This window comes from Aspergillus heteromorphus, assembly GCF_003184545.1.
Source record: "Aspergillus heteromorphus CBS 117.55 chromosome Unknown BO70scaffold_22, whole genome shotgun sequence".
In the NCBI taxonomy this organism is placed as follows: domain Eukaryota; kingdom Fungi; phylum Ascomycota; class Eurotiomycetes; order Eurotiales; family Aspergillaceae; genus Aspergillus; species Aspergillus heteromorphus.
The window spans coordinates 492,759-517,908 of NW_020290427.1; the positions used below are offsets into that span (position 1 = coordinate 492,759).

Here is a 25,150-nt window from a genome sequence, read left to right on the forward strand (position 1 = left end):
AAGATACACCATGTATGTATGTGACTGTAGACCCAAACAGCGATTCGGAATTGGTATCTACATATGATCCTCTTTGGTTGGAGTTGAGAAACCACCTACTCTGGACCAGAATGTACATAGATCCCATACCCACCCCTTCTTGAGTGTACTTATATGAATGAGGATGAATGATGTTGTTGTCGCCCTCCACGTGGGTGTTGCAACTATACCCCTCACGTGCCGCCGCACCAGACCCCGAACGGGCTAGCGGGGCGAGCCGGGGTCTGGGCGTGGGCGCCGACGATTCGAGCGAATATCAAAAAGAAAGCCCCGACTGCATCATCAATCCCATCAACCTCTCTCCTCCCTCTCTCGTTGCCCCGGGCTCGTGTCCCTTCCCACCTGTCGTCTCTAGAAGCGCCGGTGGCCCGTTTCCCCTCTCCGTCCCCTGTCTCTCAGTGGGAGATCTTGTATAGTGCCGCAGATTCCCTCCTCTACCTTTCCTTCGTTCCTCCTCGATCATTTTTAGAACGACCCCGCCGTGCCCCCCTCCGCACTGATTGATGACTTGACGAGATTGACGAATTTCCTTGTGTACTACTACTACGCTGTCTTCCTCTCTCGTGCCTTCTGCCTCTTGTCTCCATCTGCGCGCCCTCTCCGACGGCTCTGGGACGGTTCTTTTCAGCTGTCCACCCTGAACCTCCAACCATTGCATCGCATGATTAAACGGCCGCTCAATTTGCACGCGACTTCTCTCTCAACCATCCGGACCTTGTATATTTCCCAACGCGACGTGTGAAATGGCTTCAGGTGGGATTGACGCGCGGACGCTCTCCCCCGAAGCAATTGACCGCTGACTTGGCGCAGACATCCCCAAGGTCGTGCCGTTGACCTGCCATGGACACTCTCGTCCCGTGCCGCATATCGACTTCTCCTCCACCGTCGAGGATGACCAGTACTACCTGATCTCCGCCTGCAAGGGTACACCTCTCCGCCACGCCACCAATGCCCCGTCCTCGCTAACTCTCCCCAGACAACAATCCTATGCTGCGCGATGGCATCACAGGTGACTGGTTCGTGTTCCCCGCATCGCTTACTCCGCACACAGCACACAGCACACAGCATAAACTGACCCTCGCCCTCATCCAGGATCGGAACCTTCCTCGGTCACAAGGGAGCAGTATGGCAAGCCCGGCTCTCCACCGACGCAAGCATAGCAGCCACCGCCGCGGCCGACTTCTCCGCGTGAGTCCCTCCCTCCAACCCACCACCCCCCAACCGTCCTCTCACAAACACACAAATACACACACACTAACAAACCCCGTCTCCCGCAACAGCAAAGTCTGGGACACCCACACCGGCGAATGCCTCCACACGCTCCAGCACTCGCACATCTGCCGCGCGGTAGCCTTCCCGATCCAGCACTCGCCGCAAGTGCTCGCGACGGGCGGATTCGAGAAGAAGCTGCGCATCTTCGACCTGACCCGCAGCGGCGGAAACAGCAACAGCTCGTCGCCCACAAGCTCCACGCAGGGGGGCATCGACACCACACCGTCGGCGGTCACAAGCTACGAGATCGGCCCGGGCGTCCACGGCGGCACCATCAAATCCATCGTCTGGAACCAGGACTACAACATCCTGACGACCGCGGCCGAAGACCGCAAGATCCGCTGGTGGGATCTCCGCTCGCGTCACCCCGTCGTCGAATACGCCGTCGAAGGCTCCATCGGCAGCTGCGAACTGAACGCCCTCGCCGTCAGACCCAATGACTCGGGCATCCTCACCGTCGCCGCCGGCAAATCCGTTTACCTCTTCGACGGCCTCGCCCCCGGCCGCCTCCTCAAGAAAATGGACTTCCGCTACGAGGTCGCCAGCGCCGCCGTCAACAATGAAACGAGCAAATTGGTCACCGGTAGTGCGGAAGATACTTGGGCGAGAGTGTATGATGTTCGCACTGATGAAGAACTCGGTATGCACCCTACCCTACCCTACCCCCTACCCCCTACCACCCCTCCCCTTCTCTCCATTCCTTCCCTTCCCCTCCCCGCAAACAGCAAACAGCAAATCCAACAAAACTAATACCCCCCGCAGAAGTCCAAAAAGGCCACCACGGCCCAATCTGGTCCGTCAGTTTCTCCCCCGACGGCAAGCTCTACGGAACAGGCAGCGAAGACGGAACCATCAAATTGTGGAAAGCCTGCAGGGAGCCGTACGGTCTCTGGCGCTAAACCCCCGTTGCCATCCCAATCAAATTCAACCCAAACCACACACAAGTCAAAACAAAAAGCCCAAAAAAAAATGAAGAGAAAGAAAAAAAAAAGTCAGAAAAGATACACATAGAAGGAAAAGAGCGTGGATGGTGAGATGGGATGTGCGGTGCGTTGCGGTGCGAAGAAGGGAGATGAGATGAGATGATCTATCCATGCGCAAATACATACATATCACAAACATACATACCTACATACCATACATACCTACATGCACACATACATACACCCGAGAGAGAAGGGGAGGAAAAGAAGAAGAGACCAGAGAAAAGGAGAGCGGGTGAGAGAAAGAGGGTGCCGATTACTACTTACTACTTACTATTACTTACTACTTACATACTCCTTATTTCTTACTTATTTCTTACTACCTACCCTACTATACCTCCTACGTAGCAGTCAGAATCACAACCACGACCACATACATACTAGATAATAGGTATGTAGGTAGGTAGGTAAGTAGCTACGTAGTAAAGAATCTACACCTACAACTACAACTACACCTACACCTACCGTCCTTATCGTATCACACTACAACAACATATCCAAAAAAAGAAAAGAAAAGAAAAGACAAGAAAAGATGGAAGAAAGAGGGGAGATTATAGTGAAATCAGCATCATGCGACGAGACCGCTATCGCTATGCCTTCCCAGTCTGATTTTGAAGAAAGATTTTCTGTTTTTGCTTTCCAATCCAAGCCAGCCAAGCCAAGCCAAGCCAAGCCAAGTCAATAGTAGTTACAATTAAGGAACGCGGGAGACAGCAGCTAGCTAGCCAGCCAGCATCACCGGTCGTTCCAGAGAGAGGGAGACACACACACACACACGCAATTGCGTAGTTCACTCAATCATGTCGATGTCGTCATCGCCAGCCGGGGCCGCGGCAGGCGCAGGGGCAGTCTGCTGTGGCTCAGGAACAGACTCCTTCTCAGCGGCGCCGGCACCGGTATTTCCAGAACCCCAGTAGTCGTCCATCTCCTGGTCCAGCTCCTCCTGTGTCTTTCTGGGGCGGCCATTGACCGTGCGACGGCCGTCACCGCCTCTGTTCTCGGGCTGTCGGCGTCCGTTGGCGGGTCTGCGGGTGGGCGAGCGCTGGCCTGGCACGTATCTGTCGATGTGTTCGGGGGCGGGCTTGGACACGTCGCTGCGTCGGTAGCTGCTAGAGCTGGCACCGGCCCCGGCACCGCCGCGACGACCGCCGCCGCGACGACGACGTCCACCATCGGGGCTGATGCTTCTGCTATCAGGGCTCAGACTCCGAGCGTTGCGGTCCCGGGGTCTCTCGACACGATCAAACAGGCTTCCTTTCGGGCGTTCCACGTTGTCGAATGGGTTGCGGTCTCGTCTTGCGGCACCGGTAGAGATGAGTGTCAAACGGATGGGCTGGCCCTTGGCGTTGGCGCCGTCGAATTCGCTAATAGCTGCGCGGGCATCACTGACACGGCCGTAGGTGACAAAGGCGACGCCTTCGGAGCGTCCGGCGCGGTCGTAGACGAGGGAAACGTTCTTGATGGGTCCGATGCGGGCAAACAGATCCTTCCAGATAGCGGCGGTTAGACACACGGTATAAAACCCACAACCAGACCCAGACGACATACCTCTAGATCAGTCTCTGTGATATCGTAATGGATGTTCTCGACGCGAAGCTTAGCTCCCGTAGGCGCGCTGCTATGTCCACTAAACCCAGGTCAAAAATGTCGCCACCAGCGGGAAACGACAAAACATACTGCTCTGCTTCTGGGGAGTAACGGTCACCACCGCGCGGACGTCGAGGCGCACGAGAAGGGCGTGCTAGAAAACGAGACACGTTAGCTAACCCACTAGATAAATCCCGCAGCACATTGGACTCAAACGCACCATCTCTGTCATCTTCGTACTTATCATGAACCCAGTCCCTGCAAAGCAGCCCAAAGCGTCAGCGAAACCCAACCCAATAGCAAACCCCCAAGTGTGTGTAAGAGAGAGTGGGTAATTACAGGTCCAAATCCGGACGGTCGTCTCTGTTGTAAGGCTGTTGCGATCGAAATCGAGACAAGGTCAGCTGTCAGTCAAAGTAGGTAATCATGTAAGCAGCTCCATGATTGCGCGGGCAGATCGTGGCCGGCCGCCGTCTGGAAGTGCAAGAGACGATGCTACGAGGCCAGCGAGAGTTGCTTATCACGATGCGCGAGCAGAGCTGGAAAGGAGACAAGGAGGGAGGACCTGTGTGATTGAACGAAGACCTGGGTTAGTATATGAAGCAAAAGTGACAAAAAACGCAAGCTGGGTGGGTGGATGCGGATGGGATCATGCATGGATCATACCTTTCTTACGCCATCTTGGCGACGACCTTGAGGGGCACGGCTTTGGCCTTGGCCTTGAGGGGGACGACGGCCACGGTTTTGCTTCTGCTACACAGCCTTTCTGTCAGCGCACATGCAGGGAAATGAGGAGCAAGCTCGAAACTTGTCGTCCCCGGAAGTGAGTGGTAGCAGGGGCCTGGCCTTACAGGACGCTCCGCAATGATCTCGTCCAAGCTGCGGTCCATGTTGGACAGTTCGGACAATAGTCGCGTCGGAGGTGGAAATGAGTAGGTAACTGGCCTAGCGATACCAAGGCCCGGACAGCAGACAAATAAGAGGTTTGGGTCAATGGAGAGGAATGCGTGGAAAGTAAAAGGTTGGAGAGGATCGGGATCTGGGGAATCCAGACCGAAACGCGCCCTCCAGACCGCCCGGCCCTGGCACTCACGTGATCCGCGGATTGCCTGCCAGTACGGAGGACGGAGGACGAGTTGTTCTACCTCAAGAGCATGAGGTGAGTTACAAGTAGAGCTTAATAGAATCACTTTAGTGAATGTATCCATAATTTTATTGGGATCTCATCTCTGTCAACTACTCCCGCTTTCGTAGGATGGTGTACATGTTCCGTCGGAATGACAACAGACCCTGGTCCAGGAAGGGAAACAGAAAAGAAAATCACAGGAATGATGCAGAAAAAGAAGAGAAAGAGAGAGAGAAATGACGCCTCGGCAATAGTCCTGTATGCATGGTCGAAATGGTCACCGAAGACACAACCCTCCCTTTTAGCTCCAGAGAACACCAATCGCAACCTCCAAGGGGAATGTCCAGAAGGGAGACAAGGAAAACGGAAAAGAGGAACCAGAAACCCGAATCAGCAGAGATAACACCGGCAGTGCAATGCAAAAGACATCCATTTCAACTACCCCCGTTGCTCTGTTCTTTGTTGTGCTCTATCATCTTCTCCATGAAGCTGATGTAGTCGTACTTGGGGAGATCTCGGTCCTCTTGGAGATCCGGCCCATTGTGTGCTGGCATGGTCTGGACCAGATGATCGATAACCTCATCGGGGATCAGAGAGTGCCGAAGATCGAGCTCCGTGACATATGGCTGCGAAGAGTCAGAAGATCAACTGAAACAAAGAGTCGGATAACATAACATACCTTCCCATCCGCAACTTCGCGGAAACTCTGGTACACTTGCTCGGCGGTATTCTGGTCTTCGGTCACACTGACCATGAATCGGATAAATTGCTCGAAGCTCACGCCGGCATTCTGCGCGAGGCGAGCGGGACCACATGTCTCAACAAAGACGTCGTGCATCTCCTCCTCGTCATACACGAGACCAAGACTGGCCAGAGCTGCCGAAAATTCGAGTTCATGGAGGGTATTGGAAGCGTCACGGTCGAAGTGCCGGAAAACAGACTCGAATTCCTCCAGCTGGATCGGGGTCAGGTTGGTCATGTTCCGCGCCACAAGCTGGTTGTCGAGGAAAGCGAGCTTCTTGGAGATGCTGGACTTGACCAAGCTCAGCTCGTAGGAGAGTTCATCTAAGGTATATGTGGTGTAGTCATTCTCTTCAATATTCGCCTCCGCGCATTGCTCGTCCAGCGCCGCAATGGTGTCTAAGAATGCATCGAGAGGAGGGAGGTTGTCATTGAGTCGCTTGACATGCGCTAGTTGGTCTTCTACATCGCCGTCGAGACCAGAGATTGCCAGAGAAAGCGTCTTCAGCGTGAGTGCGAAATCGTTGGCCTTATCGGCGAAGGAGCGGCGAAGAGCATTCTTGATATCTCGGATGGTCTCGTTGATCAGCTGACTACGTTCATGCTCGTCGCGCGTCAAGCCCTCCCATTGCTCATCGCAAACTTCCAGGCTGAGTTCCGTCGGGGGCTCGTAAGGGCGCAGGCGGTATGTGCTGAGCTTGGTCTTGATATTGCCCAGCAGCGCAGCGAGGTCCGACTTCTCTGCAACCCACTGCCGCTTTTGGTTCCGTTTGTACAGGGAGAACTGGCGGGCCTGCTCCTTGGCGTCCTTGTAGGTGCCTTCAAACGAGGAACCCTTCCACTCGTCACGCTGGGCCTGGATCACACGGAGAAGCTCCCTCATCCTCTGTTCATACGAGTTCTGCATCTCCCACGCGCCGTGCATGTTGTTGATGAATTTCTCCACCCGACGCCCGGCATTCTCGACTCGCTCCAGCTGAGAGAAGGCGTGGAACCAATAGGCAATGTACGTCATGAGAGACTTCTCATCCGGCTTCGCCACATCACAGACATCGTCGACATCGAGCAGGTCGGGGATACCGATTTCGTTGGCGGCGATATCGAACGCCAGTTTCATGTTTCCGCGGTGGTCCTTCTTATCCAGGGCATCGAAGTCGATCAAGTCCGGTCGATGGATATCCAAGAGAGCACAAAACGCGAGGCCGTCGTTCCAGCTGGTGTGAAAGTCGCGAACCTCCACCCCCTCATAGCAAGCCGTCTTTCGTTGACACCACAGGAGCAGACCCGCCTTCGCAGTCATACCCTCCGCGTTGATGTCGCTGATCGTGAATCGCAGAATGAGCGTCCATATCAGGCCGAGAATGATCTTCCGATTCCCATCCACCACGTCCTCCGCGCCAATGTTGGTCATCGGGATCCTCCTCCCCTTAATGAAGTCGAGACTTTTATTGACATTTTCGAATTTCTGCACACGCAGTTTCGGTTTCGAGGCATATCGACCGAGGGACTCTCCGCCGAGGATTTCGAGTAAATGGATCAGGATTACCTAAAGACTCGCGCATGGGGTTAGTGGCTGTGGTTGGTTTCTTTCATCCATTCATCCCACCGCGGCGCCGTGCGGATACCCGCCCGCATTGACTGAAAGAAATGAGACTCACCCCGTCGGAAAGGTCGACCACCAGATCGCCAATAAAGATCTTGCGCACTTTCACCTTATCGTTCAGCCTGGAGAGTGCATGTCTGTCAGCGAATGCGGCCTCGAAGTATGGACGGGGCAGTAAAGCAAAGATTTCACCTGGGAGGGCGAGGGGAGAGGGGGAAACTTGGGCTTCACAGCCAGCGGGGGGACAGGCAAACTGAAAGGACCGGCAAGGCGAGGGGGGGGACTGACCATTTCGTGAAAGTCTTCTGTTGCACATTGATCCACTGCTTCTCAACCGTCAACATGATGAATGCTGGGTGTGGTCGAACACATTCAGGGCGGGCGGGGATAGTTGAGACGATTGAAGCACGGACTGAAGGAGCGTTGGTGTCTGACGGAGTGAGGCTGGTGGTGGTTATCGCACGATGGAGCCGTCGACAGTAGACTTGAATGGAAAAGGCAGGATCTTCAGGACGGACAGGCTAGAACGAGTGGCAGGGGGGCATGCGATTCGTTGGTTTCACAGGGCAGTAGGTGCAGGAGTAGCACTAAGCTGATAGTGTGGGTGGTGACAATAGGCAGCGAGAAAAGTAACCAGGGGGGGGGGAAGAGAAGAGAAGAGAAGAAGAAGGACAATTATTAAAGAAGAACAATGAAAGAGTCGAGTTGAGTCGAGTAGTCGGCAGGTCTCGACCTACAGCGGGGAGTTTAACTACAGCCAGCCCGACTTAAGGGGCACTCGCGGTCTTCTTGTCGCCGGCCCCCTCAACTTCCTGTCAACAAACTCTCCCCCCCCCCCCACAGCAACCGCCGTCCGTGGTTATCCTCCGGTCGGCTGCTGCCGGTCGAACCACCATTCACACATTCTTCGGTCTCTCCGCGGATTGGCACGATGGCAAGGCAGATAGATGGGCAGATTGACCGATTTAATCAATGCCAGACGGCTGATAGATTCCCAGTTCATCGTCCATCAGTCCTTCGGGCCCGGCAGTTCGCTCTCTGCATGCTGATCCTGTTCTGTTTATAGCACAAGGGGGGGGCGCGTATCGCCCGCCAGGAATGGCGGGATGACGCTGGTGTGAATCAATTTCCATTCCCCCCTTCCATTCTTTCCAGACTATCTAACGCCCCGATGCACAATCGAGAGGGTTGGATCGGCAAGATCGTGTGTGGCTTGGGTCGGTCCATTGATGCGCATCTGCTTGGGCCTCGACTTGAATTCCGACATGAGTCGTGGATACACATATCCAGGCGAGACAAGATACGGACGGAGTACAACTGTGGAGGACTTCCAGGAGGTTCCATTGTTCGCTTCTCCGAGAGACGCAGATCAAATTCCTCGGTGACCCACACCAGCCTCAATCAATGGCGGAGGAGAGGGGGCTTCACCTCTCGCGCAAAAAAGGCGTGATTTCTGGCTACCATGGACAAAAGTACCAGATAGAATAAATGGCGGTGGCTACCTCTGCTACCCAAGGCATCCAGTCCATGTATTGCCAGCTGTACATACCACGCAAGTTAGGTAGTACGTAGTAATTCCTGATAAGTGCTTCGGGCGGCAAGGCGATAATAATACATAGTAGGTACTCGCCACTACACCACCGGCCTGTCTAGATCTAGTGCCAGTTAACAACATCTCTGTGTCAGCATTGAACATGTACCCCTAAATGACTGCATCTGTCCGGACCAAAGGCTGGCTTGGTGATCGGATATGCATACGACAAGGTACCGTGGTCAAGTCGCCCATTTGACTTTCCGCATGCAATGCCGGCGAGTCGCATGAAGATGATCCTGCATTTGGGGCTAAACGGTGGGGAGGGGTGCCGACTGTATATTTGTCCGAGAGGGGTAGACTAGACCTCAGAGAGACAGACGATGATATTATCTGGCTGTAGTGCTTTGTACAATCCCAATGAGAAGGGAAGAGGTGGAGGCAAAAGCCGTTCGGGCCCTGGCGCTCAGCGGTGGACTGATGATATCATGGGGGGCGGGACGAGAGCGGAAACGCCATCTGAGTCAATCCGCTTTTCTGCTCTCGCGTCATTGTCGTTATTCTGCCCCTCACGAAAAACGCCTTCACCCACGTTTGTTGCTCACCTTCGTCGCCCCTGGTCTCTCTCTATCCTCATATTGTTGTCTACCCCGTTACCTGTTCATCTTAGCAATGCCGGCCAAATACACCTTCACGGACCTTCTGTCGCTCCCCAATTCCACCGTCAAGATACCCCGCCTCGGATTCGGCGTCTACCGTTCACCTGCCACCCAATGCGTCAAGTCATGCCTCAGTGCCTTTGAGACTGGATACAGGCACATTGACACTGCCCAGTTCTACGCAAACGAGACCGAGGTTGGCGATGCCATCCGCTCGTCTGGTCTGCCCCGCAGCGAAATTTTCGTGACCACCAAGATCCTCAGCCCGGCGGGCTCCCCCGAAGCGACCTACGAGAGGCTGGTGGCTAGTGTCGACAAGATTGGCGGCAAGGATGGATACGTTGACCTGTTCCTGATTCACAGCTCCAAGTCCGGCTCGTCCGGTCGCAAGGAACTGTGGCAGGCCCTGGAGAGGCTGCTGGAGGAGGGCAGGACTAAGAGCATCGGTGTTAGCAACTTCGGGGTGAAACACATTGAGGAGATGAAGGCATATGCGAAGGTCTGGCCGCCGCATGTCAACCAGATTGAGGTCAGTACATGGAACTTATCCGAACCCCGCAGCTGGAAAGGAAGCCTGGCTAACAATTGAGTCCATACAGCTCCATCCCTGGTGCCAGCAGCGCGTGATCGATGCATACTGCAAGAAGAACGGCATCATTGTTGAGTCCTATGCCCCGATTGTGCGAAACTATAAAGCAAACGACCCTACGCTCGTCGACCTGGCGAAGAAGTATAACAAGGCGACTCAGCAAGTCCTGATACGCTACGCGCTGCAGAAGGGATGGGTTCCGCTTCCTAAGACGGACAATCCGGACCGGATTGCCGCCAACGCCGATGTGTTTGATTTTGATATTAGCGAGGAGGATATGGCGGTGCTCAACGCTTTGGATCAGGGGAGCAGCGGCGCCATTGTCGAGGCTGTGGATAATGAGTAATTCGTTACGACTGTTTGATAGATGTAATTAATTGAGTTCGAAGGTCTATGGCAAGCGCATGATCAGTAATCTGGCCGTTGCATGAGGAACGCATTGACGGATTGCAGCGTAGACCGCGAGGGGTTTATATCATGTTTGGACGAGGTGATCCAGGCGAGTCGCTGGCGAATGAATTGCTTGCCGATCGACCGATTGGCGGAGGCAGCGGTGAACTCGCCTAGGAACAATCAGCATTGTAAGACTTGAGGGTGTGGTCTGTTAGACACGGTTCGCTCACCTTCCTCGGTGTAGAACAGACACAATATCGCAAGTAAGGCGCCAGCAGACAGGTCCTTCCCGGTCTCACATGTCACAAGCAAGGATTGGGATGGATCTGAGCCCAAACGCGACTTTACAAAGTCTTGAACCTGGTCCAGTTTATTCCGTAAGTCGCGACTTCCCAGTTTTGAGGATCCGCATCCGAGGTTCAAACGCTTTGCGTTACCTTCCGCTGCCTCTGCGCTTCCATTGCAATCTATAACAAGATCGTAATGGTTGCTGCTGTTCAGCTGCGGATGTGTCTGGCTAATATAGAGGTTTCGGGTCGGCGTGATACGAGTGGCTCTCTGGTCAGTGTCCTGCTTACGGTGCTCCTCTACCAGCTGTTCGATTACGGCTGGTAGATCTTCGTCCGACTGCTGGAAGAGTGTCGATTTGCTAGCCCAAAATACCGGAGGAGTCAGGCCATAGGCCCAGCTCTCACTATCGTCCCCTGCTCCTTGGATGTAGCCGCCCTCGGACATTTCTGCCCCATGGACCCTTTTAGATGCGGAGCACAGGACAAAAAGGTGATAGGCATCCCCTTTGTGTAGGTCAGTCGGGTGAAAGTATGATCGATTGGCCCATGCTATCCGGATGGGCTTCCCCAGCTGCTGCTTGAGCTCGCCCAGGTCAAGCTTAAGGTCCTAGCAACCGATCAGTCTCCAGGGGTGGGCAAACAATTATCGTTGACAGGGAAGAAATACCTCAAGCGACTTGACGAAGCCATCGATCCGGCGCTCGATCTGTGACTCCTCGGAGGCGCCGAGAAAATTTGGCGGGAATTCCACGGCATGGAATGCAGTGTCGGACGGAAACAACGCTCGGTTGATAACGGCGCACCAGATCGGGATGGTTTTCGACAAGGCATCAGGCATCACTGGAACCCTGTCAGGAAGAGGAACAATGGCGGGAATAAGTCGGTGGGACTTACATTTACCCCGGCGTGTCGAGTCGACGATGATGCAACTGTATCAACGAATGACAGGCCGTTAGCTCGGAAGTAAAAATCAATCAGCAGGGATGGTGAATGACAGGCTCACTCACCCGCCATGCTCCCTTGCGATGGGTAGAATCTGCAGGTTGAGTCGGCGAAAACTAAAGTCCCACTGGCCCGTGTGGCCGTCTGTACTCTTGAAATATGCACTGCCCGATTTGACATCAGGCGGGATATACCAGCTCCCACACCGTTCGTTGGCGACGAGAGGAAGGCCGTAATGGTCCGCGGTCTCACGGACAAAGGCCGCATCGGCCTCGATGGAACGCAGGCGGTTGGTGACCGTGAGCGCCGATCGGCGCAACGCAGACAGCGTTTGGGAAATGGACTGCTGCTCTGCGGAGGGGAAGTGAAGGGACGAAACGGACACGGGGTAGGGATCGGATGTCCCCATGTTTGCCAGCGTGATGCGGATTGGCTCGAGAGTGAGGGCAGCAGGCGGGTTGGAAAGAGACGCGGGGGAAGACTAAGTGGGTGCGCGCGAGACAGGTTACGACATAGTGGTGCGGGACAGAGAGAGTAACAATATCACCATAGACTTTTGGTGTTCCTTCCTACCGGACCATATAGATAGTTGGCATGGATGCGAGAAAATGAGGGGCTCTAAGCCTCTAAAATGCAAGTCCTGTCGGATTTTCCTCGCCAGCCCGTGATTGGCCCACTTTTTAAGGCCGGGCGGCGCCGACATACTACCCCATAACCCACATACAGGTACCTATATGTACAGGTAGCGATGTACAGTCTTAGGATCCCCCAAACGGAACTGGAAGATCCGATATAGATGCCAAATAGTCTGATCATCCGCTGCAAATGCAGGATGCATGGCACGGTCCTGCCTCCAGACATTGACAATGGTATCGGTATTCGGTAGCTTTCCGGTGGGTGGGTGGTGTGGAGCTCGATGGTACTATGCATGGCATCAATCCGGATAATCTAGGAGAGCAACAGCTCCTCCATTGCCATGGAACGGTGACTATAAAACCATGTGCTATTGCTTTGCGCCGGTGTAGGTACTGCTTTGGCATCCCCAATGCAGCCTACTAATGCGTGGCCACATTCTTGGCGATGAACTACTGCCACCTTCAGGCAGATGATAGGAACGCTAGACAATGGAATACTGTGCTCCGAGCATCAGCGACGGCGATTCAACATTTCCCGGTGGAAGCTGCACCCGATTATAGCCCCTCGCATGAGCACACCGGCTGACTGGGCGCCAGCCCATGATGCCTAGGTAGGTAAACTTTGTCCGTTTAGTGGCTTCAGCCTCATTTCGGTAGGTCTGAGAGTAGTCAGTACTGGTTCCGAGACAGCCAACCAAGAAGGGGTCCACATTTCCTTCCATTTCAAGCCCGCAGAATCGGATGGAATGTCGATTGGATTTGTGGCTCAGCCTTGGATCTGGAGGCGCCGCGCAGAAGGGTTGAGGGGAGCCGGAGAATGAAGCAGCCAGATTGCCTGGGCGGGCTAGAAGGACGAAGGAGGGGCCCCCCGACCGTTACCCGAACAAGGAATGGCAGCGGGGCCTGCCTGGCCAGGCCTAGCACCGCAACACTCAGCACGCTGACTGGCCCTTTCCCGCCTGGCAACGTCATAGGCGGCCGTTACAGCCCGGGTGTTTTTCTGTACAGTCGGAGGGCTTCTCAGGTACACACAATCTCGCAGGTCCTGGCTTAGTACCCTTTCGGCCGGTTTCCTGTACTGGTCTCAGGTACTTAAGCACCGTGAATGCCTTGGTCTTTCTCCGTCCTTTCTTTGTCCACCTCAGGTCCCAGACTTTCCACGCTTCCACCGTTTCCCCCGCTTCCCCCTAATCTCTCGCGCCACTTCTTTCTTCCCTGCCGCGTCCTTCTCTCGTACCGCATTCCTATTTACTACTACGTGCCTTGACGCAACAGATTTGTGCTCCACAGCCATCATGCCTAAGGTAAGTCACTGGACCTGATTGTCCTGACAGCACCAATCCCTTCGCGCGCTCACATGGCTGTCCCTGCAGATCACCGAGATTTTCTTCGATTGTGACAACACCCTTGTCCTTTCGGAGGAGCTGGCCTTCGAGGCATGCGCCGATCTCGCCAATGAGATTCTGGAATCGCACGACATCTCTGACCGCTATACCGGTGACCAGCTCATCCAGGACTTTGTCGGCCAGAACTTCCGCGGAATGATGGTCTCGCTACAAGCCAAGTACAAGTTCGAGCTGTCCCAGGACGAGCTTGAGGGATACGTCAAGAAGGAGGAAGACAAGGTCATTGCCAAGTTGGAAGAAAAAGCCCAGCCTTGCGTCGGAGTCACTGAGGAACTGGAGAAGCTTTTCGAGTCCAAGAAGTACGGTCTCGCAGTGGTTTCCTCGTCTGCTCTGCGCCGTGTCCGTGCCTCCATCAAGAAGGTCGGACAGGACAAGTATTTTGACCCCGAAAATGTGTTCAGTGCCGCCACTTCGCTTCCCAAGCCGACCTCGAAGCCCGACCCAGCCATCTACCTGCACGCTCTTGAGGTCCGCAACAAGAAGCCCGAAGAGGTGGTCGCCGTTGAGGACAGCAAGTCTGGTGCACTGAGCGCCATCCGCGCTGGCATCCCGGTCATTGCCTACGTTGGAAGCTACCCCGGCAGCGACAAGCAACTGGAGATGGCCCAGGTCCTTGAAGGACTCGGTGCCAAGGTCGTTATGAAGGACTGGAGTGAATTCGAGCAGTGTCTCGCCGAGATCGAGGCAGCCTGAGTGGATTGCAGATGATGCCGTTCTGTTTTCCTTTCCATGAGCATGAAACACGATGTTACGATAGCGAGCGCGTTGGCAGTTGTGGAGCCTGGGTCACTTCCTGCATTTTAATAACCGTCCTGATGTCTGAGATTTCGACTGTCCTGTCCTGTTGCAAAGAGTTTACTTTTCATTGACTGAGGCTCGTCGGTTTACTCAAGATGACATCCGTTGAATTTCTTTTACTATTTGCGATACATGCATCATCACTCGATTTTCTACTAGACAGGTCAATATGGACTGCACGCTTCAGTGGGGGTCCGTAGCCTGCAGGAATTACAATAGAGATCCTTTCCTGTTTCCCACTATTGTATACGAACAGCCTTTTAGACTATCTCGATATACATCCATCCAGTCATTGGGTTATGTACAGAACAGACACAGGGGGCTTGAAGCAAGGAGGCCTCTTTGACTCTGAGTATTTTAATCTGCTATTCGCTCAACCCAATTCCCTCTTTACCACCAGCAAACCACCCACTACTACTGCTATCTACACCATATTTCACCCGAGTCAACTTGCCCAAATACCTCCTCGATATAACCAGTCTCCCCCTCCCAGTGATCAGAGATAACCCCACCACCCACCTACCTACCACCTAACTATTCTCAATACTCAATACCCAACACAATCCTGCACCACTCACCACTTATCACCCACCTCATACCGGTAATCCATAGCCAAACGATCAGTCACGCGGCCATCAGTTGCACAAAATGGTATTCATCGTTTCAGTCTCAGCCTGAAATAACCTGTAACGATCATCCCTGCCTCGTTTCGGGCGGCGATGAAGGTAAGGGTCGCACTGGTCGCACTTGTGTTCAATAGAGAGATGGTCGGTCTAGACCGTTGATTATGGTTCTGGGCTTAGGTTTGTACGATGCTGGGGGTTTTGTTTATGTTTTCTTTTTTTCTTTTCTTTTTTTTTTTTTTCTGTCGGAGAGAGTTGATGGGGTTGGACTTTCTCGCTATTGGTGTTACAACTGGATTTATTTCGGTTGTTCTGGGATTATAAGAAAGCTTTCGTTCGGAGCGGTGGGATATGATATTTCCATCTGCGCTGCAAAAACTTCAATGCTCATGGACTGGAACGGGGGCGGCCTGATGTTCACGTTAGTCCGTCTGAGTCGGAGATCGGACTTCGCAGCGAAGTACAGACCTCCAAGAACCCACCTCCAAGAGAAAAGAGTCATTGAAACCATGAAAATACCCCAAGAATGATCCGCCCCGAGCATCTCCAGTCCCCACCCGGGGAGCAGCAGCACAACTCCGGCGCGGTGGGCCTGATCGACACCACGCTGACAGGGGTGCGTCTGGACTCTCTTCTCTCCCAGTCTCGTCTCACCACTCCCACTCCCACCACCACTTTCTGCATTCAGACTCGGAGAGTCTATCCACTTCGGACTACGCTGCGAGACTCGCAAGCTACTTGAGTCCACGGCGAAGCTTCCGGGTCATCGCCCCTAATATCTCGACGCTGATTGGAGCTACCGCCATGCAATTTGCTTCCTTAAGGTCGTTGCGGAGTAGATATCTGCCCGCTGCCTTTTCTTTTATTTTCCCGTCCAATGAAGATCTTCGACGAGAAGTCGAGCCTCGCGCTTGCTTTCCGCTTACTGGCTAGATCTGATGTGGACCAGGGTACATCCTGTGTCGGTTTCGGACTTCAGAGCGAGATCGAACTGACTCCCCCTGATGTTGGATCGCAAACAGGCGTTGAGGCCTGGGACTCGGGTATATAAGCTGGCATGTAGCCTGCTTGTTCAATCATTCAACAACCTTTCATCTCTACTCCCCTGAACGCCGACCATGATCACGTCTGCTTCTCGAGCGCAGGCCTCCAAGGCTCTGGCCTTCGGCCAAAGAGTGCCGTTCAAGAGCCACGCATCTGCGTTCGTATACCACCTAACTGCCACGTGAGCATGAAGCTAACCCATACCATAGGCGTCTTCTGTCGTCCACCACCACCCGCTACGCCGATGAGCAGCTCAACAAAGTCTCCTCCAAGATCACACAGCCCAAGTCCCAGGGTGCCTCCCAGGCGATGCTATACGCGACCGGGTTAACGGAAAAGGACATGTCGAAGCCCCAGGTGGGCATTTCATCGGTGTGGTTCGAGGGTAACCCCTGCAACATGCACCTGATGGACCTGTCTGCGCTGGTTCGCGACTCCGTGTCCAAGGCGGGCCTGGTGCCCATGCGCTTCAACTCCATCGGCGCGTCGGACGGAATCAGCATGGGCACATCGGGCATGCGCTACAGTCTGCAAAGCCGCGAGATCATCGCCGATGGCATCGAAACCGTCATGAACGCCCAGTGGTACGACGCCAATATCTCGTTGCCCGGTTGCGACAAGAACATGCCCGGCACGCTGATGGCCATGGGCCGTGTCAACCGCCCGAGTATCATGGTCTACGGCGGCAGTATCAAGCCCGGTTGCAGTGCGGGCGGAAAGCCGCTTGATTTGGTCAGTGCCTTCCAGGCGTACGGCCAGTACCTCACCGGCGAGATCGACGAGAAGCAGAGATTCGACATCATCCGGAACGCTTGTCCCGGCGCCGGCGCCTGCGGCGGTATGTATACGGCAAACACCCTGGCCACGGCGATCGAGACCCTCGGTATGACTGTTCCGGGGAGCAGCAGTACCCCGGCAGAGGACCCCCGGAAGCAGGCGGAGTGCACGGAAATCGGACAGACGGTCCGGAACTTGCTGAAGGAAGATATCCGACCCCGGGACGTCATGACGCGACAAGCATTCGAGAATGCCATGGTCGTCGTGAACATCCTCGGAGGCAGCACCAACGCGGTGCTGCATCTGATTGCCATTGCCGACTCCGTCGGCATCAAGCTGACCATCGACGACTTCCAAGCCGTCTCGGACAAGACACCCTTCCTAGCGGACCTGAAGCCCTCCGGAAAGTACGTCATGCACGATATGTACAAGATCGGAGGCACACCCGCGCTGTTGAAGTTCCTCCTCAAGGAGGGCCTGATCGACGGCTCCGGCATCACGATCACCGGCAAGACCATGAAGGAGAACGTGGCCTCGTGGCCGGACTTCTCGCCTGAGCAGCCTATCATCCGACCCCTCAACAACCCCATCAAACCAACCGGTCACTTGCAGATTCTCCGCGGCTCGTTGGCCCCGGGCGGATCGGTCGGCAAGATCACCGGCAAAGAAGGCCTGCGGTTCGAAGGCACAGCCAAGTGCTACGACTACGAAGATGGGTTCATTGAGGCCCTCGAGCGCGGCGAGATTAAGAAAGGCGAAAAGACCGTCGTCATCATCCGGTATGAGGGCCCCAAAGGCGGCCCCGGTATGCCCGAGATGCTCAAGCCCAGCTCGGCCATCATGGGTGCCGGACTGGGACAGGATGTCGCGTTGCTCACGGACGGGCGCTTCTCTGGTGGAAGTCACGGTTTCTTGATCGGTCATATTGTGCCGGAGGCGATGGAGGGTGGTCCTATTGCGCTGGCTAAGGATGGGGATCGCATTGTGATTGATGCGGAGCAGAGAGTCGTCGATCTTGAGATCCCAGCGGATGAGATGGAGATGAGGAGGAAGGCGTGGAAGGCGCCCGAATCGAGGGCGAAGAAGGGCACACTGAGCAAGTATGCCAAGCTGGTTAGCGATGCCAGCCACGGCTGTGTCACGGATGGTCCTATCTGAAGGGGATGATCTGTCCAAACGCCTCCATGGTCTCCGGCCCCGAGTACAACGCTACTTGGAGTGTCTCGCCAATTGATTGGAAGCTGTGTCTGTTTGGAACTTGACACTTGATCAGTGGAGGCCGCGGTTCCATGCAGAAGGAGAAAAGGAGAACCCAGCGACACACAAGTGTTGGCTCTCCGAGTAGACGAGCAAAAAGCGACTTGTCACCGGATTAATCCGAGGATTCTGATCTGGAACAACATCACCAGCTTCTGCAGCTCAGCGGGAAGAGGCAGTTCAAGTCCCAACCGCACCTCCGATACATAATTGTCATGCAGATGGCATATCCAGCTGCCGCTCTAGTCGATCAGTTGAATCAAAAATTGCGCTAATTTAACCAAATGATCATCAAAAACATTATACTTTTCCCTCCAATGTAAAAGATAACAAGACAGTAGTTCAGCGTAGCAGAATCATATAGAAGAATATCCAGTCCATATCCCCTTACACCACCTATTCCAAGCCCCTTCACACCACCCCCCCAATCCCACACTCAGCTACCACACACACAAAGCCATACATACATACAATCCACCTTCCCAAATCCTGAACAAGAGCCCCATCTACATACTACATAGTATAGTACCCAACACAGCCCCTAACCCCCCGATCAAGATAAGATAAGGGCTAACCCTCTAACCCAAAGCGGCAATCTCCCCTCTCTACTCCCCCGCTCCGCAGCGCTACGTCAGACAAACCCAAGAAACTCAACTCAACCACCTCCCAGAAGTGTAGTTAGTGTTTACACTTTACACAGTAAACTCCACAATCCATACACCATACATACACCATATACGCTATACACTATACACTATACAGCATAAAAACTACCCAAAATGTCCGACCCCAAATACGCTCAATCGAAATTCCTCTCTAGGGGTCCATTGGTATGTCATGTCCCATGTCCCATGTCCGCTCTTCTTCCGCTCGCTCTTCGGGTTTGTTTTCGTGGTGGGGGAGATGAGATGGGCTGCCTATACTTTTCTCTTTTATATACCAATTGATTGAATGAATGAATGATTGACTGACCGACTGGCTGTATGTATGTACTTATGTATATACATAGGACCCCAAAGACGCCAAATGGACGAAACTAGTCCTATCGACATACACCGACCCCAACGGGGTGGAGAGGACATGGGAGTCTGCGGAAAGACAGGTAACCCCCTTCCCTTTCCTTCCCTTCCCTTTCCTTTCCTTCCCCTCCATTTCCTTCAGACTTTTTTTTTTATTAAAAAAAGAAATTAGCTTAATTGCCCTGTTCAATCCCATCCCCCATCTCCCATCCCCGCACAACCCCCCCAAAAAAGTACAAAAATGGTATACTAATAACCCCCCAGACCCGCCCCGCCAACTGCCCCATCGACGGCGTCGGCATCGTGACGATCCTCAACAAAGAAACGGGCCCCGAACTGCTCCTCCAGAAACAATACCGGCCGCCCATCGACAAAGTCGTCATCGAGGTTCCGGCCGGGCTGATCGACCCCAACGAGACGGTGGAGGAGTGCGCGGTGCGCGAGCTCAAGGAGGAGACGGGCTACGTGGGCGTCGCGGAGCAGACGAGTTGTGTTATGTTTAATGGTGCGTTACTTTCCTTCCTTCCATCCGTCCATCCATCCACGGTATCTTTCGCTCTCCTTTTCTTTTTCTTGGTATGTGTCTGTGTATATTTGCTAACGAGAACGGAACGTACTATAAAATGGGATCCAGACCCCGGCTTCTGCAACACGAACCTCAACATGGTGCACGTGCGGGTGGACATGAGCCTGGCCGAGAACCAGAACCCGAAGCCGGAGCTGGAGGAGAACGAGTTCATTGAGTGCTTTAGTGTGCCGCTGGCGGGGCTGTTTGGGGAAATGAAGAGGCTGGAGCAGGAGGGGTATGCGATTGATGCGAGGGTGGGGACGATAGCGGAGGGGATTGAGCTGGCGAAGAGGTTTAAGCTTTGAGGTTGTTTTGTGGGATGGATGGATGGATATATGGGGTGGGGTTCTCTGATGAGATGAGGCGTGTATAGAGTCGATATATAGAACCGACGCAATACATTAGAGGGATATGGGATCTCATCGTCGCATTAACTTCCTTCCGCTTCATCGCGCAGTCTACAGTCTACTCTATACCGGGGCCGGCAACCGCAAACCGCTACAATTTCCCCTCATCCCTCAACCCGCGATACAGCGCCCACGCGGCAAGCGTCTTCCCATCCCTCAACCCCTCCCTCCACAAATCCTTCAACGGTACCACCTTCAACGTGATCTTCTCCCCATGCTGCCTCAACCCCGACAACCTGCCCTGCAGGGCCTCAATATCCTTGCGTGCCATCCGCTTCTGACACAAAAACAGGGGAATGAACTCATCACTCCCCCCCGCCGAGGGATACACGGCCCTCTGCAGCGCCTCGCCGTCGTCAGCCTCCGTCCCCGACTGCAGCGCCAACGAGGTCATATCGATCAGCTCGTCCTGGGGTATGGTCAGGCCCGTCTCCTCTTGGATCTCCTTCGCGGCACCGCCCGCAAACGACCCGCTGTCGTCTAGCATTCCAGCCGGGATTTCGGCAAACGCGAGCGATCCCGCAGGGATGCGGGGCTGGATGGTCAGGATGGCGCGTTTTTCGGATTCCGCGGTGGGGGACACGTCGTCTGGTTGGAGGATGAGCTGTGAAGTGAAAGGAAGATGGTGTTAGTATCTATGGTCGGTTCGGACTTTTCCAAGCGAGAGAGATCCCCAGGTCAAGTGAGGGAGGGAGGGAGGGAGGGAGGGAGGGAGGGGAAGGGCAAAACCAACCAACATCCCCACGCTCCCACCGCGCAGAAACACACTCCCGGGGAGCGTCTCCCCATTCCCGTTCGATACCTCGGCCTTGAATTTCAGGAACCCCAAGCGTCCGCCCCCGAAGTAGTCCGCCGCCTGGATCTCGATCTTGCGGAGGACGTACGGGTCGCTGGCGAATTCATGGGAGGGGTGCTGTTGGCGACTCAGGGAGCGGTGCAGGGTGGACAGCCAGATCCGGAAGGCTGGGAAGCGGAGGAGATCGTCTCGGGATAGTTGTTGCGCTGCGCTTGAGACGGGAAGTGAGTCGGTGTCGGCGACGTCGCGGTCGAGAGTGCGGGGGATGGTGAAGTTGGAGATGGACATTTTGGCGACGGAGGGAAGAAGAATGCGGCGAGTTATTGCTGGTCGTGGTCGTGGTGGTTGCAGTTGCCGCACGGACAGCCGCCAGGGCGTCATGGGTTAGGGGGGAATAGGAGGAGGAGGAGGAGGAGGAAGGAAGAAATAATTAGTTGTCTTATTAAGAGGGTTAGCAGGTGTGTTGCATTTTGAATTGAAATTGTAAATTGAGAGGTCTGTCCTGTCGACGTCCCTGAAGCCGACGGGGCGATGACGTCGTCGGGAAGCCACACGAGCCGAGCTCTGTGTCCCGGAGTATTTATATAGGAGTAGTTAACTAACTTATGCTTGACAACATCAGCTTCGAGCATCCCCATCGCAAATGACCGCACAAAAAACAGCGTGCGACCACTATCCCCGTCCCTTGCAGGACAGACGGTAGCTCTGATCCCCTGAGCTTGTCCTCCGCGGCTGTTTGATATTGGAAACGAAGCCACTCTAAAAAGGTGTCCCGACACCTCGATAGGTATGATAGTGCTAGTTCTGATATTTGATGGCCAGCCCACTGGATCGCGGCGATTGTTGCGCCTGCTTAGGCCTCCACGCGCTACTCCCAGCTGGACTTCTTCCCTTTGATACCATCTCTAGGCTGTCTCTAGTATCTTCAACGACGTCTCATTTCCCGACCATTCGCATTGCTCGGCTCCCGCTCCTCGATGACCCCAAGGTTTTGATGGGTCTTTCTTTGGTTAAATACACCTCAACGATCAGGACTCTAGAGCTCGGACCCTGTTGCTCGACTGCTCTCCATCCGTTTCATTCACTCACCTGCTAAGAACCTCTTGGAGTCCTCTGGAACCCCGCGGGAAGACGGTCCACCGGACGGGCCATGACCGCGAGCAGCCGGGCTCGATTCTAGCCGACGCCTTAGCTGGGGATTGAGCTGGATTGAGCTAGATTCGTCCTCGGAAGGGAATTCATGATCCCGTCTCTATCCCGTCCCCAGCTTCGTGAATATATCAGAAGTGGGCCAGAGGCCAATGGAGACCAACGGAAGGGCCTGTATACAGTGTCATGTTCTATCACTATGCGGGTTGGTCATGGTAGCAAACCATGCTTGGATGGCTGGTAAACCTCTGGGCCTGCTTGAATATCAAACATGCTAGCAGTCACTCCGATCTGAGACTGCATATCCGTTCTTTGCGGAAGGCTATGCATCAGTTCCCTGGAAGCACTTCTTATTCCCAGTAGCAAGAACAATAGTTCTCCGTGAATACATCAATCCAGCCAGAGAGTTGGCGTTGTCACTGCTTCTATAGCGTCCGCCTATTGAATGAATGGACGGCCCAAGCCTGTTAGTCTGGACTACCAGCTTGATATCATTGTCTATCCTACCTTCACGGACAGACTTCACAGTGTTTCCAGAGTTCATCACCAATACTCACTCTCTGCCAGTGAAGTGGCTCTATTGGTTGGCTGCCTAGCAGACTGACCGACCTATATATACCCTCCTCCCCCTCCTTCCTCTTCCTGCATCTTCCCACATTTCAGACTCTTTCATCTGCCTCAGAAGCACATTCAGACATCAAACGTTCACACTTTGAACCATACTGTTCGTGCAACTCTGCCTACCATGGATAGGAGCCCGTCTCTGTTGGAGGGCGACGGTTTCTTTGACCACGGCGATTTGGACAGGAGGCTTTCAAGACTTGGGATGCGTGAGGGCGAAGGGGACGGACGTGACAACCATGGACAGGAAGGACCAGACACCACCAACAGAGTGCCTACTGAATGGGCGCCTGGGGTCAATTTGGACCAGCTCTGGAGGCTTCAACGATCTGGTTCGAACAGCCCGGCAGATACTGCAATGTCGGAGGCCCCGCAGCCAGCCTATCTCATTCAAGGTCAGTGAGCTCTTGTGATAACATGTGCTGGTGTACTAACGATTTGCTTCCAGGGTCTGCGGTGGTTACCCCTACTACTCCTGCAATGTTGTTGAACACTATGCAGGGCCAGGGCCACAGCCAGGAACACAGCCGGGTGCAGGGAGAGGGACAGAGACAGGGGCAGGAACAGAATCAGGGACGGCCACGGTCGAATTCTCCCCCCCGCACCTCACAGCCCCCAGCCCAGCCAGTGTTTTACACGAACAACGGTGGACTCACATTGCCTCGTTTCAGTCCAAACCAGTACTTCGGCGACAGACAGGCGATCGATCCGCACTTGAATTACATCTTCTCGGGAGGGCAGGGCAATCCAGCTCAACCCCCCCAGACTCCCCTCGTCCCGCAGAGACAGCGAAACTTCCGTGAACCGGCACCGAGGTCCAGCCATGCTCAACAGGCTCAACGCTCCAGGAACACCCAGCCACCTCTGTCTGCGAGAGCAGAGCCCCCATACCCGACCACGGTTGCGCCCACTAGTGCTCCAGCCCCAACGAGCGACACCCAGCCGTCGCGGTCAGCGAGAGCCCAGACCCCATACCAAACCACAGCTGCTGCCACAAACGCCCAAGTCCCACTGAGCAACCCTCGTGCAACTCAAGACCATGGCGCGGTTGCAAATGCGAACGCAGCAGCACTCTCCCAAGCATTTGGGCCCGATGGGGATGGCCGTTCTCCGTCTCCTCCGCCTCCTCCGGTCCCTCGGCATCGCGAACTTGCACGTCCCCAACGCCCGAACTCGGAGAGGGACACTGCCCTCCGGTACGCTGAATACCTGCACCGACTGAGATACAATCCTCACCAGGCTGAGGTTCCTCACTTGGCCCACACTCGAGCCCACACTCGAGGCGCACGGGCGCCGCCTGTTCAGGCTGGGTACACTCCCCACCCGGCCACCGTGCGATCATCTGGTCCGGCGAACGCAGAGCATGAGAGACGCGCACGCGACCTTGGACAAATCTTGCAGGAAACTCAACGAGCTCATTGGCAGCGGGTCATGAACGAAGCCGTTGCTCAAATAATCATGGACGATGCTCGGCCGATCCCGCAGCCCGGCGACCTGCGCGGCACTCTGGACGATAGAAGCAACGGTCGTCCGGAAGCGAAAGAGCCCCATGAACTGCAAGCGAACCTCGAGTGCAAGATCTGCTTTTCCCAGATCGTTGATACGGTCTTGCTTCCCTGCGGCCATGCCAGTATGTGTCAGTGGTGTGCGGACGTCCAGTATCCGGGTCGTCGCTATGATCCCAGCAGACCAATCGAGCCGGCCCACTGCATCATCTGCCGCGCTGACGTTAAGATGAAGGTACGTCTTCATAGCTCGGGGAAACCGATTGCTCCATGCTAACTAGTGCAGATGCGTATCTACCTCAACTAGGGTGAACAATCTCTCCACACGCCTATACATCTCTCCACTTCCCATTGCATTGTGACATGTGCAACGACGGCGTCCCTGGTAAAACAGCACATACTCTTTCGCATCCGACATCTGAGACTACGAACGATTGGACATGCTGCGCTGGATGCTTTGATACCCGTTCCAATCGATCTCATTTTTCTAATACTGCTTCTATCTCAACTCTTTGCCGACTTTCATGACTTCTGGTCTGGTTTCTTTCGGGTTTTAATTGGTATTGATTTATTCTATCTGTTTCGCTGTGGTTCATGGGTTTCATTTTTTCTCTTCGAATATCAACATTACCTTGCTGGGCAGGTCCCCGGTTGTTCATATCTTTCCTTACTGTGGGTCATGCACATTGTTTATCTCCTATCGATTAATACAAAACCCCAACTCGGTTGGTTACCTTGCATGTTTGGGCAGGTTCCTGGTTGGTATACCTGATCGTCATGTACCTAGCTA

The 25,150-nt window shown here is 54.4% G+C and overlaps 10 protein-coding genes across 10 annotated transcripts; 6 read left to right on the top strand and 4 right to left on the bottom strand.

Moving 5' to 3' along the window:
• Positions 1-347: 347 nt before the first annotated feature.
• BO70DRAFT_364231 (WD40 repeat domain-containing protein) lies at positions 348-2,270 on the top strand. The gene is made up of 6 exons (XM_025543756.1): positions 348-792; positions 850-963; positions 1,016-1,055; positions 1,132-1,227; positions 1,320-1,951; positions 2,074-2,270. Exons 1-6 carry the CDS (start codon positions 783-785, stop codon positions 2,208-2,210), a joined length of 1,029 nt encoding a protein of 342 aa, XP_025397278.1. The 5' UTR covers positions 348-782; the 3' UTR covers positions 2,211-2,270.
• A 570-nt stretch (positions 2,271-2,840) lies between these two features.
• Positions 2,841-4,777, bottom strand: BO70DRAFT_340993 (putative RNA binding protein). Its single transcript, XM_025541313.1, has 7 exons — positions 4,733-4,777; positions 4,548-4,634; positions 4,221-4,255; positions 4,102-4,139; positions 3,972-4,035; positions 3,843-3,921; positions 2,841-3,780 (listed from the first exon to the last, which is right to left on the bottom strand). The coding sequence occupies exons 1-7, from the start codon at positions 4,769-4,771 to the stop codon at positions 3,085-3,087; spliced, it is 1,038 nt and encodes a 345-aa protein (XP_025397279.1). The 5' UTR covers positions 4,772-4,777; the 3' UTR covers positions 2,841-3,084.
• A 303-nt stretch (positions 4,778-5,080) lies between these two features.
• On the bottom strand, positions 5,081-8,162 carry BO70DRAFT_381350 (alpha-actinin, sarcomeric (f-actin cross linking protein)). The gene is made up of 4 exons (XM_025545463.1): positions 7,640-8,162; positions 7,407-7,473; positions 5,687-7,294; positions 5,081-5,633 (listed from the first exon to the last, which is right to left on the bottom strand). The coding sequence occupies exons 1-4, from the start codon at positions 7,693-7,695 to the stop codon at positions 5,442-5,444; spliced, it is 1,923 nt and encodes a 640-aa protein (XP_025397280.1). The 5' UTR covers positions 7,696-8,162; the 3' UTR covers positions 5,081-5,441.
• A 1,392-nt stretch (positions 8,163-9,554) lies between these two features.
• Positions 9,555-10,476, top strand: BO70DRAFT_296240 (aldo/keto reductase family protein; the record flags this gene model as incomplete). The annotated part of the gene is made up of 2 exons (XM_025539530.1): positions 9,555-10,070; positions 10,141-10,476. 2 exons carry the CDS (start codon positions 9,555-9,557, stop codon positions 10,474-10,476), a joined length of 852 nt encoding a protein of 283 aa, XP_025397281.1.
• On the bottom strand, positions 10,354-12,268 carry BO70DRAFT_103023 (initiator tRNA phosphoribosyl transferase family protein). Its single transcript, XM_025537805.1, has 5 exons — positions 11,821-12,268; positions 11,708-11,742; positions 11,481-11,653; positions 10,754-11,420; positions 10,354-10,693 (listed from the first exon to the last, which is right to left on the bottom strand). Exons 1-5 carry the CDS (start codon positions 12,162-12,164, stop codon positions 10,539-10,541), a joined length of 1,374 nt encoding a protein of 457 aa, XP_025397282.1. The 5' UTR covers positions 12,165-12,268; the 3' UTR covers positions 10,354-10,538.
• A 959-nt stretch (positions 12,269-13,227) lies between these two features.
• On the top strand, positions 13,228-14,489 carry BO70DRAFT_341004 (HAD family hydrolase; the record flags this gene model as incomplete). The annotated part of the gene is made up of 2 exons (XM_025541314.1): positions 13,228-13,694; positions 13,764-14,489. The coding sequence occupies exons 1-2, from the start codon at positions 13,686-13,688 to the stop codon at positions 14,487-14,489; spliced, it is 735 nt and encodes a 244-aa protein (XP_025397283.1). The 5' UTR covers positions 13,228-13,685.
• A 1,419-nt stretch (positions 14,490-15,908) lies between these two features.
• On the top strand, positions 15,909-18,576 carry BO70DRAFT_431134 (dihydroxy-acid dehydratase). Its single transcript, XM_025548216.1, has 2 exons — positions 15,909-16,418; positions 16,471-18,576. Exons 1-2 carry the CDS (start codon positions 16,336-16,338, stop codon positions 18,194-18,196), a joined length of 1,809 nt encoding a protein of 602 aa, XP_025397284.1. The 5' UTR covers positions 15,909-16,335; the 3' UTR covers positions 18,197-18,576.
• Positions 18,577-18,947: 371 nt separating this feature from the next.
• On the top strand, positions 18,948-20,552 carry BO70DRAFT_103172 (MutT/nudix family protein). The gene is made up of 4 exons (XM_025537806.1): positions 18,948-19,125; positions 19,305-19,397; positions 19,579-19,819; positions 19,949-20,552. Exons 1-4 carry the CDS (start codon positions 19,075-19,077, stop codon positions 20,185-20,187), a joined length of 624 nt encoding a protein of 207 aa, XP_025397285.1. The 5' UTR covers positions 18,948-19,074; the 3' UTR covers positions 20,188-20,552.
• Positions 20,041-21,602, bottom strand: BO70DRAFT_364240 (putative NUDIX family hydrolase). The gene is made up of 2 exons (XM_025543757.1): positions 21,023-21,602; positions 20,041-20,893 (listed from the first exon to the last, which is right to left on the bottom strand). Exons 1-2 carry the CDS (start codon positions 21,371-21,373, stop codon positions 20,381-20,383), a joined length of 864 nt encoding a protein of 287 aa, XP_025397286.1. The 5' UTR covers positions 21,374-21,602; the 3' UTR covers positions 20,041-20,380.
• A 1,246-nt stretch (positions 21,603-22,848) lies between these two features.
• On the top strand, positions 22,849-25,137 carry BO70DRAFT_431136 (C3HC4 finger protein). The gene is made up of 3 exons (XM_025548217.1): positions 22,849-23,250; positions 23,304-24,595; positions 24,647-25,137. Exons 1-3 carry the CDS (start codon positions 22,980-22,982, stop codon positions 24,665-24,667), a joined length of 1,584 nt encoding a protein of 527 aa, XP_025397287.1. The 5' UTR covers positions 22,849-22,979; the 3' UTR covers positions 24,668-25,137.
• Positions 25,138-25,150: the final 13 nt, after the last annotated feature.